This window comes from Herpailurus yagouaroundi, unplaced genomic scaffold, assembly GCF_014898765.1.
Source record: "Herpailurus yagouaroundi ecotype Mexico unplaced genomic scaffold, PumYag 210, whole genome shotgun sequence".
Classification (NCBI taxonomy): Eukaryota; Metazoa; Chordata; class Mammalia; order Carnivora; family Felidae; genus Herpailurus; species Herpailurus yagouaroundi.
Window position 1 is genome coordinate 19,565,526 of NW_024412441.1, and position 14,425 is coordinate 19,579,950.

The 14,425-nt window shown below is 40.4% G+C and overlaps 1 protein-coding gene across 1 annotated transcript in view; it reads right to left on the reverse strand.

Annotated features, from left to right (window-relative positions):
• Positions 1 to 6,074: 6,074 nt before the first annotated feature.
• Positions 6,075 to 14,425, reverse strand: part of AFF3 (ALF transcription elongation factor 3) — a 451,465-nt gene continuing 443,114 nt past the window's right edge. Inside the window, exon 23 of the mRNA XM_040453633.1 lies at positions 6,075 to 14,086. Within this exon, the coding sequence (XP_040309567.1) occupies positions 13,965 to 14,086 (122 nt within the window). The 3' untranslated portion in view covers positions 6,075 to 13,964. The remainder of the gene's footprint in view (positions 14,087 to 14,425) is intronic.

A 14,425-nucleotide genomic window follows, 5' to 3' on the forward strand; every position in this document is an offset into this window, starting at 1 on the left:
CAAAACCATTGAAAAACCTGTATTCATATCTTACTCATGTTCTTTGGCATGTGTCTTGGCCATTGCTGAACTCAGATTTTGAAGTGATCATTTTTCTACCAAAACAAAACACTATAAAACAAAACAACCCATTCAAGATGATTTACAAATTGAAGGCACCTAATAATAATACCTCACATTTCTGCAGAGCTTTTTATCTGCAGAGCACTTCCTAGACAATAACTAATGGATTCCCCAACTCCCTTTAGGAATATAGACACACACATTCCCACATGCACCAGCAACTTAATTTACATGAAATGAAGAAAAAGACATTCCGAAGTGTCATTCTACTAAATCATAATTACAACCTCGAGCTCAAGATAAACATGTCGAACTCTCCTGGGAAGGCAGTGACGCTCCTCCACTGGGGAATTTCCACTTCAATTCCAGTGCTGTCTACGTGGGGAGGACAGGTCAGGAATGGTCACATAGTCAACCATCGTTAGAATCAAGGTCCCATTTTAAAAGCAAATGACCCAGGTAAATGAACTGTTAGGAGCAGTGTTGCAGCCTTGTTCCCCGGCGAGGGAGGCCTGTCTCCCTCTCTCTGCTTCAGCCTTCCTGGCCACCTCCTCACCGGTACCTCTGCCCCCCACAGTCTCCTCCTGCTTATCAGTGGCAAGAGTGTGATAAGATGTCATGGATGTGTGAAGGCCTTAGTCTGTGACACCTTGGGGGAATATGGGTTTTTTACAAAGAGGAGCCTGGAGGTAGTCTTCCGGGAGTTTTCAGTCACCAAGGGAGGTAGAACATTCTTCCAAGTGCTCCATGAATCCCACTACCCGGCTGTCATCTGCCTCTTTCTCCCCAAGGGACTGGTCCTGTGGCAAGGCACATGTGTCCATCTGCACACTCAAGACCCTGGACACTTTTCATGGATCATGCCTCACTTACCTTGCTCACTCGCTTTGAGATGACGTCAACCTCCAAGTCCCACTTTAGAAATGTCCTGGGCTGAATGGCTGAATGTAGAACCGTTCTCTGGGTCAGCAGGCTCAATTAGAACTAGTCTGGTAAAAAGGATTGAACTGCTTTATTTTCTCTCTACCCCTCAGCCTTTTCCTCTTCATGACTGAAGCCACAGAACCTCCACCTGGAGGTCACCCACCCCAGGCTCTGGACTCTGAGCCAGCCCCATGTCAGGAGTCACATCTCAGTGTCCAGGCAACTCACGGTCAAGTCTCCTTGTTGCTCCCAGCTCTTCTGTCTCAGTACTAACAACTGATTTCTGCCACTGCTCTTGCGACAGGTCCCTGGTTTATACTCATGTGCTGTGTTGACCAGCAGTGGAGTTGGAACCACCTGACTTGGCTTCTGCATGTGACTCTTTCAAGGCCAGAGTAGAAATGGCCTCAGCATGCTCTGTGATGGAGAAGGGGGAAGTTTTAAGGTTAAATCTGGGATAGATGCCAAAAATCTACTTCACACTGGACTCATGGGTGTGGCAGAGGCAACAAAGGCCAAAACCAGCCAGCAGGGAGAGACCTCTCAGGGTCGCCGCTGGATACATTCACCAGAGGTGTGGTGCAGCAGCTGCAGGAACGGGCAGCAAAGTGGTTTTCAAGGAGTTGAGCAGTGACTACATCAGAAAAGCCAGGATAACCAGAGCTGGTTAGCTGAGGGGTAAGGCTCCCCGCAATGCAGAGTCTAGAAGTCCAAGGCCATCTCGGAAAGCATGTTAGATGGAATAGGAAGGAATGCAGACCAGCAACATGCAGAACATCCCATAAGGAAGCCTGAGTTGCATCAAGCCTGATTGCTATAGGGCAATTCTCCTGCCACTGACAAACACTGGGACTTGATTTCATTAAAGGAGAGAGGGGATCAAGATGGCCAAAGAGATATAACAACAACAGCAAAAACAAACCACAACTGCACTAAAAACAAGAGGCAGTGTATTGAAAGGTCCAGGAACTTTGAGGCAGCTCTTAAGGATGGGAAAAGTCTAGGGTCATCATGAAGAAGAAAATCACAGTCCTGAGGTTGTGCAGTACTAAAACATAGAGAGGGCTGATCCAGGATTTGATGAGATTGGAGGTCAAGAATATTGGGAGGTTTCCAGCGGGGGTCGTTAATCACTTGGGATGCCATATAGGAGCAACCACCTGTCCACCCTGTCCACCCTCAGGTTAAGAAGCAAGCACTAAGGGTGTTAGTCACCCAGTAAGAACCACTGGGTTCTAATGGTTGTGATGGAGGTTGAGATGGGGCCCTGGCAACCCCCAGGAGGGGTAAGGTGCCCTCTATGCCCAGGAGATTAGATGCAGTAAATAGAACATTGGCAGAAAGGCTGAGAGCTCAAATGTGAAGTGGAGCACACAGCCAAAAACCTCTAAACAGTTGGAAAAAGCCATACAAGAGAGTTGTACCAACCCCAACAAATGCAAAAGTTTACATCCAAAGAAGCAGACTTAATAGAGCAAACAGAACAAGCCAACAGGCACATATATAATTAGAATCCTCAGAGAGAAATAAAATGATATTGCCCACAAAAAGGAAGGCTTTAGAGATGTTGGAAATGAAGAATTTGACGACTGAAGTAAAATAAAACTCTCAGTAAGTGGGCAGAAGCATTGCCGCTGACAAGAGAATAAGTTGAAAGGGTGAGCCAAGGAATTCTCTCAGAATAGCAAAAACGGACAGGGAGACAAAGTATAAAGAGGGTCAAGAGAATCAGAAGATGAACCCAGAAGTTCCCAGCATTCATTGAACAGATCTTCAGGAGATAAGGACAGAAGGCATGGAGGACAGAGTACACTCACCAGGCATAGAAGACAGTGTCCCAGAGTGAGGACAGGTGTGGAGCCCAGAGTGCAAGTGCCCATGGCGGATGTGCAGAGTCAAGGACAAACAAAATGAGAGACTCCTACCAAGCTGTGTCGTGGTGACATTTCAGACATCAAGGATAGAGGGAAAACTCTAAATGCTTTCTGGGAATAGTGGGATGGGGAGAGGAGGGGCTCTGTTACTACAAAGACAACATGAGATGCAAAAAGAGACTGGAACAGTATCTTCAAACTTCCAAGGAAAATCCTTTCGAATTAGCATTCCATAATAGGTGAAACTATGACACAAGTGTGAAGGCACAAAGCAAGATACTTTCAGACATGCAAAGATTAAAAAATTTTACATCTCAGATCTGATCTGAAAAAAGAATCAACTCAGGAAGTATGATACAAGAAGCAACAAAACAACTGGCAAGCTCTCATGCTAAGTCTAAATAAATACTGACTACTTTTGAAATTGAGATGTAATTCACATACCATAAAATTCCTCCTTTCAAAGTGTACAACTCCGTGGATTTCAGTATATTCACAATGTGCAACCTTAACCACTTTCTAATTCCACAACATTTTCACTACCCGACAAGGATCCTGTACCCCATCAACCGTCACTCCCCATTCTCCCCTCAAAAAATGAAACATGGAGTTATCCCATGACCAGCAATTTCTCAAGAAGGTATATACACAAGAGCACTGGACACATATACTCACAAACTTGTGCTATGAATATTAATAGCATCATCATTCATAATAGCCAAAAAGTGAGAACAACCCAGTGCCTATTGACTGATGAATAAACAAAATATGGTATGTCTATACAATGGAATCTTGTTTAGTCTTAGAAAAGAATGAAGTGCTTATACATGTTACAGTAGGGATGAACCTTGATAACGTTATGCTAAGTGAAGGAAGGCCAACAAAAAAGGCCACTTGTTGTATCATTTCATTTATATGAAATGTCCAGAATAGGCAAATCTATTGAGACAGTAAACAGATTGCTGGCTGCCAGGGGCCTGGGGAAGGCGCTATGGGGAGTGACTGCTAGTGAGTATGGGGTGTCTTTTTGGGGTAGTGCAAATGCTCTGTATTTAGACTATGGTGATGGTTGCACAACCTTGTGGACATGCTAAAAACCAATAAATTCTACATTTTAAAAGGATGAATCAACAGCAATGCTTAACTATTTAATTGCATACATTTTTAAAAGATAAGATTGTGTTCTCATATTACTTGTTTGATTGAAATAGAGTTTAAAAAACTGGAAAAAAGAAATGTAGTGAAACAAAAATGGCACGAGTCCATCACATATATATACATATATGTATATATACATATATGTATATATGTATACATATATGTATATATATGTATGTATATATATGTATGTATGTATATATATGTATATAGTTTTTTAAGTTTTTTATTTACTTTGAGAGAGACAGAGAGAGCATGAGTGGGGGAGCGGTGGAGAGCGAGAGGGAGAATCCCAAGCAGGCTCCATGCTGCTCAGTGTGCAGTGAGCATGGAATATTTTTGTCTGTTGTGTTAGAACTATGTCACAATGTAACAGCCTCCATTTAGACATTGCTTTATAGTAAACAAAGCTTGGCATGTATAAAACCAAAGAAACAAAATAAAAAAAACTCTCTTAGCAAGAATATTCCAGGCTCTCTCATAGGTTGTTTTATTTCTTTTTCACTCTAAAGTGACATTTAACATTGCCTGTCAAGAGCATTCTCAGATTGGTGTTCCTTTCTGTCAAATGCATTATCCAGCTTAGTAGTTCAGGTGGATTCAAATCTTTGCAGAGAAAAGATAAGTTTGTGACTAGGTGATTCTACTTAAAACAAAATACTGTAACACATAGGAAAGGATATTTTACTCAGAAGTTCTAAGAAGAAGCAGTAGGATGTTTGTGAGACAGAGTGATGTTGATTTCAAGGTTTATCAAGACATTAAAAATTAACTTCACTGATGCATTAAATATAAAATATAAAATGCATTCAAATATAAAAGTGCTTATACTTATAAATCCTTGAGGTTCATTCTGTTACAGTATAGCAAGATGTTTATCTATTCCAGAAACTGTTCTGCATGATTTTTATGTGACTTATAGACACAGCAAAATTTTCAAACAGTAAAATAAGAGACAATGATTCCAAAATTTTTGTACATGTAAAAATTTTTTAAACATTTTTTAACATTTTTATTTTTGTGAGACAGAGCACAAGCAGAAGAGGGGCAGAGAGAGAGGGAGACGCACAATCCAAAGCAGGCTCCAGGCTCTGAGCTGTCAGCACAGAGCCTGATGCGGGGCTTGAACCCACAAACTGTGGGATCATGACCTAAGCCAAAGTTGGATGCTTAACTGACTGAGCCACCCACGCACCCCCGTACGTGTAAATTTAAACTCAGACAAAATATAAGATCTCCTTAGACAACTCCTTAATATTAGACACACACTCCACTCCTTCCTAACACCTTGCCAAAATAATTCACTATTGAATAATTCACAATTTGAATGTGGAGTTTTATTTGTCATATGATAATTACAGCTATGTGGGAGCAACTCTTTTCTTTTTTTTTAAGTTTATTTATTTATTTATTTATATTGAGAGGGAGAGCACATGAACAGGGGAGGGGCAGAGAGAGAGGAGAGAGAGAATTCCAAGCAGGGCTTTTTCCTATGGACTGTGAGATCATGACCTGAGCCAAAGTCAAGAGTTGGACGCTTAACCGACTAAGCCACCCAGGTGCCCTGCAACTTTTTCTTACACGGAGAGAGAGACGTAGAAAGGGGATTTAATATTTGCACTTCCTTACACAGACATTAGCAACCCCCAAAGTGAAACACTTTAGGCTTCAGGCATGCAGACATCTTAGAAGAAGCCTGGGAGATGAGACCCCTCTCTAGGAGTAAGAGATCTTGTGGGATTTTGTGAGGATGCTTTGGAATTTCGCTGGAAAAAGTGTTAATGCATTTTGAGAAGAAAAGCTGGAGGAAGTAAACCTTATTAAAGCCAATGGTCTTTATTAATTGCTTGGGTTAGATTTTTATCACGTACTTAAAGACACAGCCAAGAGCACATGGTTTCATCAGTAATAGTGTTCGTAATGTTGGTGCTTAATAGACCATTACAACTACTTGGATTAAAATAGTGACTATCAACACAGATTCTGGACTTCCTCCATAGCCATACCCGAATGCTCTAACAAGAAGCCCCAAATAAATATCACATTAAGAAAAACGAACTTCAGCTATTTTAATATTGAATAACTAGACACAAATGAAAATAGTATTTGACCTTATAAATACAGCACTTTAATCAATGCTACAATGGGTACATTTTTACAGCATAAATTACTGTACACAATTGTCCTACTTAAAATCCTCTTCAATTCTGGAAACAGTTGTAAGACCAATTCCTGTAAGAGGAGAAGATAAAGGCCCTGTAATCTGGTTTTGCAGCTGCTAAAATTGGATCAGTGGAAAAGTCTCGTGGGACATAAGCAGGTTCCCAGGTTGCTGACAGACAGCTCTCCCAAGGCCGAGATACACAATTTGAAACGGTGTTTGATGTGACATGCTATATAGGAATATTGAGTTAGCGTTGCCAACTCCATGAATAAACATCTAAGATGATCCAGGATAAAAGGGTGGAATTTAAAATTCCTGCTCTGACTGAGGCAAACTTACATGGGAGTGACTTTCAACTTGATTCCACAGAACCATAGAGTAAGCTGCTATTTATTATGCTGTAGTAGGAGTGTTTGTTCCATAACATCCTGCCTGAGAAAAGGCAGTATAGCATCCAAGTGCCTAGCTAGTGGATCGACACCTCCTCATGCTAATAAACCCCATGTTGCCATTCTAGATTTTTTTTTTTTTTTTTTTTTACCTAAATAGAATTCACACTGGATAAGGTGTTGTGCTTTTGTGGAAAGGGTGTTAGTATCGATTTGGGCCCAAATGAGGATGGATCTTGTAAGACCTTCAGCGATTGCTCTTTTGTACTGGAGAAAACCTAGGGATTTTCCAATGGGGACGAAAAGAAAAAAAAGCCCTTTTCAATGGGTATTTCATGATTATTTTGGTTACATCAAAGCACTGATTTAGGGGATACAAGGAAGCCCTGTGTCTAAATAATAGAAATATTAGACAAAAGCTAAAAACTTCTATCCAACATTGAGGACCTTGACCGCGGTGGTATGAAACATTCAGATTAGTCAGATTTCCAGTTTTCGTTTCAATGTTTGGGGCTAGAATATACAGTCACTAGTTGGGCATCACAAAAATTACTAAGGTCTTACGTTGATTTTTCCCTCTCCTGGTACACTGACTAAAATGTAGCCTACAATTAAGTGATTATGTTGAGGCAACCTAACCCACTAGAGAAAATATTTACCTTCTCTCAAGAGAGGTTTCCTTTTTCCTGAAGCTCATGACATACCCAAGTCCCTTATGACAGATCTCCTTTCTCAGGAATAAACCTCCCAAAGAAGCTTATCTTCCACCTCCTGGCCCCAGACAGACAGACAAGCAAACAAACAATCAGAGGCACAAGGTGCACATGTAGGCAACTCAGCCTCCTGGCACTCAAAGAAACACCATGAGAGTATGGAAAATGAGACTGTGCTGTGTTCTCTGGCTCTATGAAGATATTGAAACATGGTGTTCAATAAGTAAGTTTTCTCCTGGAAGATGGTGCACACTGGAAGCTTGGACCCAATGTTCCTTCTTCCCCTTTCCATCTGGACACCCCTTGATTTCTTAAGGCTGGGACTGGATGAGAAAGGGGAGGGGCGATTGCACCACCAACTGGGGTACTTGGTAGCCCTGCTGCTCTTGGCAAGGACTCTCCCTCCCCGCCGCCATCATTGGTCTTAGAGCTCTGCCTACAGGCAGGATGGACTCAAAGCGGTAATGACAAAGGCTGAAGAGTCTTATGAAAGGGTCTGTGGTTATCCCACTGTCATCTTCCTGGTCCTCTGGAATCTAGTCAGGGCTGGGACAGAGTCCCATGCCCTGCATCACACACCTTTGTATCTTGGTGCCTGTAGATACAGTATATTTCTGTTGCTTCTGTGCTGACAATGCGTGACTCTTGCTGAGTGTGACAGCTGGGGATCTCAAAATGCTTGCCCAGATCTGTTGATCCTCACACTCTGTCTGAGGTCGTGGGTGTTCTGAGTTACATTTCACATAGAGGAAACTGCAGTATACAAGGGAGCTTTAGTCAAAGATCAGGTGCAGCAGGTGAAGGAGGGGAGTGTTTTCCTGAGTTCTCATCCCAACATCACTGAGTTCTAATATTGAATCCTTGTTTTCTTAAAGCTTCCACTGTCTCTAGTAACTGTTCATCTAAAAAGTCAAGATACTAAACCTGACATATGGAACTTAGAAGGGAAACAAAAAACCAAAGGAACAAAAAAATAACCCAGCTCACAGGGCAGGACACTTTTGGGTTGAGCTGGCAGCCCTAGGAACTTCAGAAGATTAATAATCAGGTTGCAAATTACTCAAAGGAAAGTGTTAATATTGATATTTCACCACACAAATAGGCCCCAGAGATAGCTGGTGAGGTCACAAACGTGTCTGTCACCAAAGATTAGTGTGTTATGTGCTTAGACTTTTTGACATCTCAACTACATGGCCATACTTTAGGCTTTGTGATCTCTCATTTTGTAGGATGGGGGTAACAGAGGAGACTTTAATATAAGTCATGTATCTTTGACTACTGTGAGTAGAATGCTGTTCAGTCAGGTAGTGTGTATTCCTCAGTGTTAAGTATTTTCTCTTTGCTCATCTGGACATCTAGAAATCAAGAGATGATAAATGCTGGGGAAAAAGTGAGTTTTGTTTTATGGAAAACTGAAAAAGGGTTGAAGAACAATACAGGAGCCAGAATATTGTAATTATTTTTCTAACCAAGCACCACTGTTTGAAAAGCCTAAACACTGGTACTATTTGACATTGTCTTTGGATATATTTTCCGATGAGCTTTTCCTATGTCAGAAATGAGTAGAAAACACGTCCTTGATTCAGCTTTCCAGGCCTCATCATTACTTCCTGATGCTTCAAGACAAACGCCAATGATTGTTTTGACTTGCAGTTAGTACCTTGAGTTCATCCCTCGGATCAATGTGTTTAAAACTGGCTGTTAAGAGGTGGATTTTCAAATCAACACATAGAGGTTTAATCCCCTGATTCCCATTACTCGAAGAGCTGTGAAGCTGACTCCCCTTGGAGCCAGCCCCAAATTACCCCCTGCTGCCTCAGAATGCCAATTAAATAATAAAAACCAAAACTATGGTCAGATGTAATTAGTTTGAGAACAGAGTTTTATAATTTCCCTCATGCCACACAAACAAATTGACCCCTCTGATGACATATACAGAATAATTCAGTTTGGACAAAGAGAACACAGATCTCAAATCTGAACATTTCTTGTGCTATTTGTTAGGAAGTTGTAATAATGAAAACTGTGCTTGAAAAATTGTTGGAAATGCAGTTTATGTTGTTAGGTTTTCTTTCTTTCATTAAAAAATGTCTTTCAAGACTCCAGTTGGTCCATGTTTCATTGAAAATGTGTTACTTCTTAAAAATATGATTCTGATTAGTATAGACTTCAATAGCAGGCAAACTGTGTAAGAGAAAGACAGTTCCTGAAAGACTGTTGAGTGTTTCTTAGCCCAAACCACTTCTGAAAAGAGTATCAAGGTCTCTGGAGCAAGCAAAGCCAGTCCCCTGTCCTGGCCATTTCTGGGATGAGGTGGTCTCCATAGTGGCCCCGAGTTAGGGTCCTCTTGCAAGACAAGACAATTTGAATCTAAGGGTAGGGGCTGGGTAAGGTGAAAAAGTCATTCTGTTTTTGTTGCTGTTTCTGCTTCTTTGGGAAGGAATGGATTGAAAAAATTTGGGGAGAAGAGTAAAAATAAGGTTAAGAAAAAACCCTCCCACACAGAGAGATATATAATGGCAAGCCACTGTTCTAATATTTCTGTCTTCATTAGTTCAAAATTCTCCTATTTTACTCAACCAAATATTGTAAACATTATTCCACCTTGTTGGTCTGAGTTGAAAAAACCTGGCACATAGAAGTTAACTTGCGTCATTAAGGAATATTAGGTAAAACAGTATACCAGGACTACTGGGTAGACAGGCATCAATGCAGTCATCAATATGAACTCCTCAAGCTCTCTATTCAGCATTTTCTGGGACACTGGGGGGTGTTCTTCTGCACATGCATGTGTGCATATATGTGCTGGGAAATGGAAAAGACAAGTTGTAAACTAGTTATAATGCAGGAGAACATGCTTCCATCTTGACTGTGAAAAATGTCAGGCCTATAGTAATGAAAATCCATGGAAGCTACATTTAAAAGATTCATGAAACAACAAGGTTGCTTCTGAAGAGATTATGAACGAGGGACCAGAATTCTTATTTGAACGTATTTTGATTCTGAAGTTTCCTTGTAAAAATATTCACAGAAATTGGTGGACATTTTTTTTTTTTTACATACAACTCGGTTTCTCTCATTTACAACATAAGTCATTTAATGTAACATTTGCAACCTTAGAAAGGCAGACATATTTAATCCAAGTCAGTTTATAAATTCCAATTTCACATGGATTAAAAACTGCAGATAAATTAAGTCACAATAATATCCTGTACATGCATTAAGGCTGGTGACTGCTAAAGTCTCTTGGGTATCTACAAACAGGAAATCACACACAGATTACTGGGTCTGAAGAGTGTCTACGTCATTAAAAAAATCTTGCTTTTTTTTTTTTTTTTGTTTTGCTTTTTTTTTGGTGATACAGGTTTCAACAGTAACTCTGGAAAACTGTGAAAAATGTTATTTAAAAATATATATGTATATACTACTGCACAGTTTCAAAGATGTGATTCATAAATAATGTTGGCTGCACTGATTAAGTTTTAACAATTACTTCACTTCCAAGGTGATGCGAACACGCAGCGACTTATACTCAATGTTAGGCACTAGTAATATCCTTCAGGCATACTACAGTTTTATGTTAGCTGTATTGTACATATATATTTTTAAATGTATGCATTTATACAAACTGTGTATATCATGTATGGGATGTCAGAAATGTACACATCACTGTTATATAATACACACATCATTGTTTTACATACTAGGATAAGTTTTAGTGCAGAAAATCTCATTGCATTGCATTCCATGTGTTTGATCTAGCACACAATTTGTCAACTCTTCAGATTATTTTTCCAGTACATTCTTCTTTAGATAGGGGGTCCGAGTTTCTGTCTGCAATCTGCAAGTTTCCAGAAATATCTGTTTTAATCAAACCTCACTTTCTAGGCACACTCCTTCACGTAAGTCTGATCTCTGTAGAGAGTAGTAACAAATCCCAAATTTTGATCAGGAATATATTTGGGTTACTTTCAAAGGTAACTCTAACATTGTGATAAAGGAAGGCATCCACTCAGGTCATGGAAGGATAAGGTCAGTCGAACTTATGTTGAACTTCTGAGGAAATTATATGTCTTCAAAGAGAAAAAAATGATAGTATGTTTAAATGGGAGCATCTGTGGAAAAATATACATGAGACTGTCAACAGTGGTTGTCTTTCAGGGATGGGACTTGCTACCTTCTACTTTCTACATTGCTGTATTGTTTGAATCTTTACAATGAGCATGTATTAGTTTTATAATCCAAAAACACAAGAAAGGTATTTCTACTTTGAACAAAGCTAAATAAAAGGAATAAGTCATGAATGACTTTCACAAGTAACAGTCAGAAGATGGTTCCTTACCAAAATCATCTATGCCAAAGCCAACAAAAACTGCTGCCCTCACGTGGTCAGTTGATGAGATCAAAGACAGGGAGAGGAAATGCATGCTCTGACCATCTCCAAGATGACGACTTCCAAGTGTTTTTTTTTGCGGAACACGGGCCACGTAAGTGCTGATAAAATGCTGTGGGCACAATCAGCCAGGGGCCTCCTGTGGGTCTACATGGGGTTTTGTGGGTAAGCCGTTATGGGCCGCTACAAGACCTGTGGCTTTGAGGATGGGCAGGGCCAGAAAGCACCCAGGGGATGCACGATGGACCCTGAGGTTCATCCCTTTGAGAGTTTCAACATTTCATCAGGATTCATCAAGGGTAACTAGAACTAAGCTTTAGTCCTCCAAAAAAAAAAAAATCCAAAATTTCCCAAGTTAGACTCAAATTTCCAACATAGGATGGGATCGCAAACTCTGCCAATAGCTAGTGAAAGGGATGTGAGGCGCCCCACAGTTGGACAAATGTAAAATAGAAATAGTGGTAACATTTCAGGGCCAAAGCCAAATGCAAATTTCACAAACCCTTCACTGGCTTCATTTCACTTCAGACCCTTCACTTTAAATTCATTTCAAATCACCTAAGTTGTTCAATCATTTGTACAGTTTTGAATCAGTGCTTAGAATGACAGCAGTCTTATTTCCCATCTACAGATCAGGTGACAAAAATGTTAACATTACAACCAAAGCAGTAAGAGCATCAGGGAAAGCATATATCACAATCTACTATAACTGTTTTGTGCCAGCATCACCTTGGAAAATGGAGCGTTCCACATACTGCATCACCTGACTCTTTCTCAGACCATCCTGGTGCAATTCTGTCAAGTGAGAGGCTTCAAGCACATTATTTTTGCTTTTAAGGACATGGCAAGGTATATCCTCTTTTGCAGAAGTTTTTCTTCTTACCAGTATTTTTTATATTCAAATATATTTAACAAGAAGACTAAATCTAGGGCATGACAAGAGACTATAAAAGAAGTAAGTTTCATACAAAGACTGTAAACAAGATGTCAAAAAACTAAAATGTAAACTTAATTGAAAAGAAAAGAATCAAGGGCAAGACGTAAACATACCAGACGTACAGGATGCAAACATGATGTTCCAGTCGTTGCTACCCCAAACAGGGTTGTGATCATTGCAAAAATAACTCACCCCGCACAATAAGCAGCTTGCAAATCAAAGCCTGAAACATATCCCCCCAGATCAAAATGCTATTAGAGGCCTGCATTCTGCACAAAGAGTGAGAGGGTGAGACAGTCTCACGATAGCAAATATTTCTCAGCCTGATAAGCAGCAGATACAGACTCCTAGTGAAGAGACGTTCTAGGTAATGTCCCATTTGGCCAAGAAAATTTGCAAGAAAGCTATCGTGGGAAGAAAAGACTTGAAACATATTGGCTGACAAATGCCATGTGGCTCTATGGCTGCTGTGTCACAGTGGCAGGAAGAAAACACACGTGGGCTGGGCAGGCTTACTGTTCCACGTGCAGAAGGTTTCAATTCCCAACTGAGCTCCAAGCTCAGTTGTCTGTTCTTGTTGGTCAGCTTTCAATGACACTGTTGTTACCAAATCCCAGTGCCATTTTCATATGATTTTGGGGGCAGGGCAGGGAAGGCCTGTGGGATTTGATCCATTTGCTTATAACGCATTTAGTTGATAATAAAGTTGGATGGAAGGGTGCGTGTTAGACAAAAGGCAAGATATTTGGTAACATGCAATCTAGTAAACGTCCAGCACAAAAATAACTGACTTTTTTCGTTATTCAATTACCCATAATACACACAATCAAAAATTAATTGGGGAATAGTATATTAATACTGAAAGTAATCAACAGTATAAGAACTAGGTTCATCTTAACTGGCAGTCAAGCTTTTGGTGTGCTGTATTGCACCTGGTTAACTAACCCATGAGATTTTGGTTGAATGTTCTAAGAAGTCATGGTTTAGCTTTGATATAGAAAGTGTGTGTGTGTGTGTGTGTGTGTGTGTGATTTTGTGCGTGCGTGCATGTGTGTAAGTGTATATTCTCTAATCAGAAACCTCTGATCACTTTGTCTAGCTTGGGATTATGAAAACTAGACAAAAATGTATTTTAAAGAGCTGTATATCTTACACACATACACAGGCAACTTCTTTTACGCCCACACATACAAACACACATGCCCTGGGAAAAGACCATTGTTCGATGCTGAGAAAATATTCACCGCAGTTCGATAAATGCTGTGGCTGGGAATTTCAGTAGCACAGTGTCTAGAAACATTGAGCCGTCCATGGAGATGAGAGCACAATCCAGCTCAGGGGCAAGTTCCCTATGACAGGTGGGTGCTGTTCCGCAGCCAGTGCAGGCCCTGCTGTGAGTATTGGACCAGGTGCTCCATGCTGCTGTGCAGGGTGACAGGCCCCATGAGCAAATCCAGGTCGTTGAAGAATTCTAGAGGACAGAGAGAGTCGTTTGAGTGACACACGTGTTGAGCGTGCTACCGAGAGACCTGAGTGACTTAAGAAAAAATTCCATCCACAGTCTCTATATAAATCATGCACTCTCTATTCCATCAGGCAACTTTAGCATTCCACTGGACAAAATAAAACCCAAAGGTAGAGAACTCATCCTATATCCAATTAATTCTATTGGCCATTTCTCATTTATTTATTTATTTTAAAATTTTATTTAAATCCAAGTTAGTTAACGTACAGCGTAATAATGACTTCAGGAGTAGAATTTTGGGATTCCTCACTTACATATAACACCCAGTATTCATCCCAACAAGTG